The sequence below is a fragment of the Frankliniella occidentalis genome, unplaced genomic scaffold, assembly GCF_000697945.3.
Source record: "Frankliniella occidentalis isolate FOCC.00 unplaced genomic scaffold, Focc_3.1 Scaffold105, whole genome shotgun sequence".
Taxonomy (NCBI): Eukaryota; Metazoa; Arthropoda; class Insecta; order Thysanoptera; family Thripidae; genus Frankliniella; species Frankliniella occidentalis.
The window spans coordinates 763,073-764,364 of NW_026267234.1; the positions used below are offsets into that span (position 1 = coordinate 763,073).

Sequence of the window (1,292 nt, forward strand, 5' to 3'; positions counted from 1 at the left end):
CCCCCCTCCGCCCTGCAGTATTGGTAGCCCGGCGCTGTTATCGCCAGAGAGGAAGGGCACACTTCCTAAATGCGGGGAAACTTACTGAGGTTTGTTTATGGCGTCTCGACGCGCGCGTTTTTCGTAGTATTGTTTGTCCAGAGAGGTCACTGCGGGCACTTGTTTACCGAGTACACGCGTCCCTCCTCATGAGTATGGGATGAGCTTGCTATTTCGGTGCCGACTGCGAACACACCTTTGTCACGGGCTATTTCGAGTGTTTTGAGAAAACTCCTGTGCTTAAAAATGGAAGCGTACCGACCTTTTCAATATAAAGCTACTTTGAACCCTTTACTCTTTAACAGTGTTTGGTGGAGCGGTATCTATTTAGGTTCTGGCTCTGGTGATCGCTGCTCTGGAACACATGTGTCCTCGGGCCAGGCGCTCTCTCTGCCTGACACCCAGCAGCTCGACGCCGCGTCGCCAGGGCCCCCGCAGACGGCCGATGACTTTTTCTTGTCCCAACCAAATGTAATTCTGTGGGAGCTTCTGTTATCACCTGCTGACCTGTTTGCCTTTCCTGTGTGTTGCAGTCAACTTCACGAGCGCGCACCGAGTGGACATGTCGAGCTTCGAGCTCCTCAAAGTGCTCGGGACTGGAGGTGAGTTTCTGCCCACCCTGCCGCACCAGCCAGCCTGCTTGCTTATCTTATCGGACAAAAGGCTGTGCACCGCCGTTGCAACCCTCCGCCCCGGCCGCCCCCCGGCCCCGCAGTACGGAGCGAAGGGCTGCGCGCAACTATCACTGGAGAAAGAAAATGACATGTGTCATGCTGAAATGCACTCGTGGAGAGCGGGGTTTTTATCCATCGCGCGCTTTCCTCTGCAGAAAACTTTTAGTCATGCGCCCCCGGCTCATGCATAATAGAGGAGGGATGCAGGCGAAACGTTTTTCTCCTTTTTCTTGTTTTGCCCCGCACACGAGTCAGCGTCACACCACCGCGTCGTTCCCCGGGCCACGGAGACGCGGCCCGCGCGGAGCAGAGCTTGCGCCCGTTGCGCTGCCACACGTAAGCGATGATCGCGGCGACTTATCTTGTAGAGCGCAGCGCGCGCGCCTCCGCACAGTCATCAGAAATGTCGTTGGTCTGATGTCGGCGCGAGGCCGGGCAGGCGCGCCGCGGAGCCGAGCGGAGCGGCCCCATCGGCTGCAGCGATTGCGGACATTGAATTGGTTTTACCGCAATCGCTGCGCGTGCGTGATGGCGCGGGGGAGAACAATGAGAGAGAAAGAGAGAGGGGAAGGGGGGGGG

The 1,292-nt window shown here is 57.7% G+C and overlaps 1 protein-coding gene across 1 annotated transcript in view; it reads left to right on the forward strand.

Annotated features, from left to right (window-relative positions):
* LOC113210281 (ribosomal protein S6 kinase alpha-5) overlaps positions 1-1,292 on the forward strand; it is a gene marked incomplete in the record, with an annotated part of 69,369 nt that overhangs the window by 29,080 nt on the left and 38,997 nt on the right. Inside the window, 1 exon segment of the mRNA XM_052269847.1 lies at positions 573-641. Within this exon segment, the coding sequence (XP_052125807.1) occupies positions 573-641 (69 nt within the window).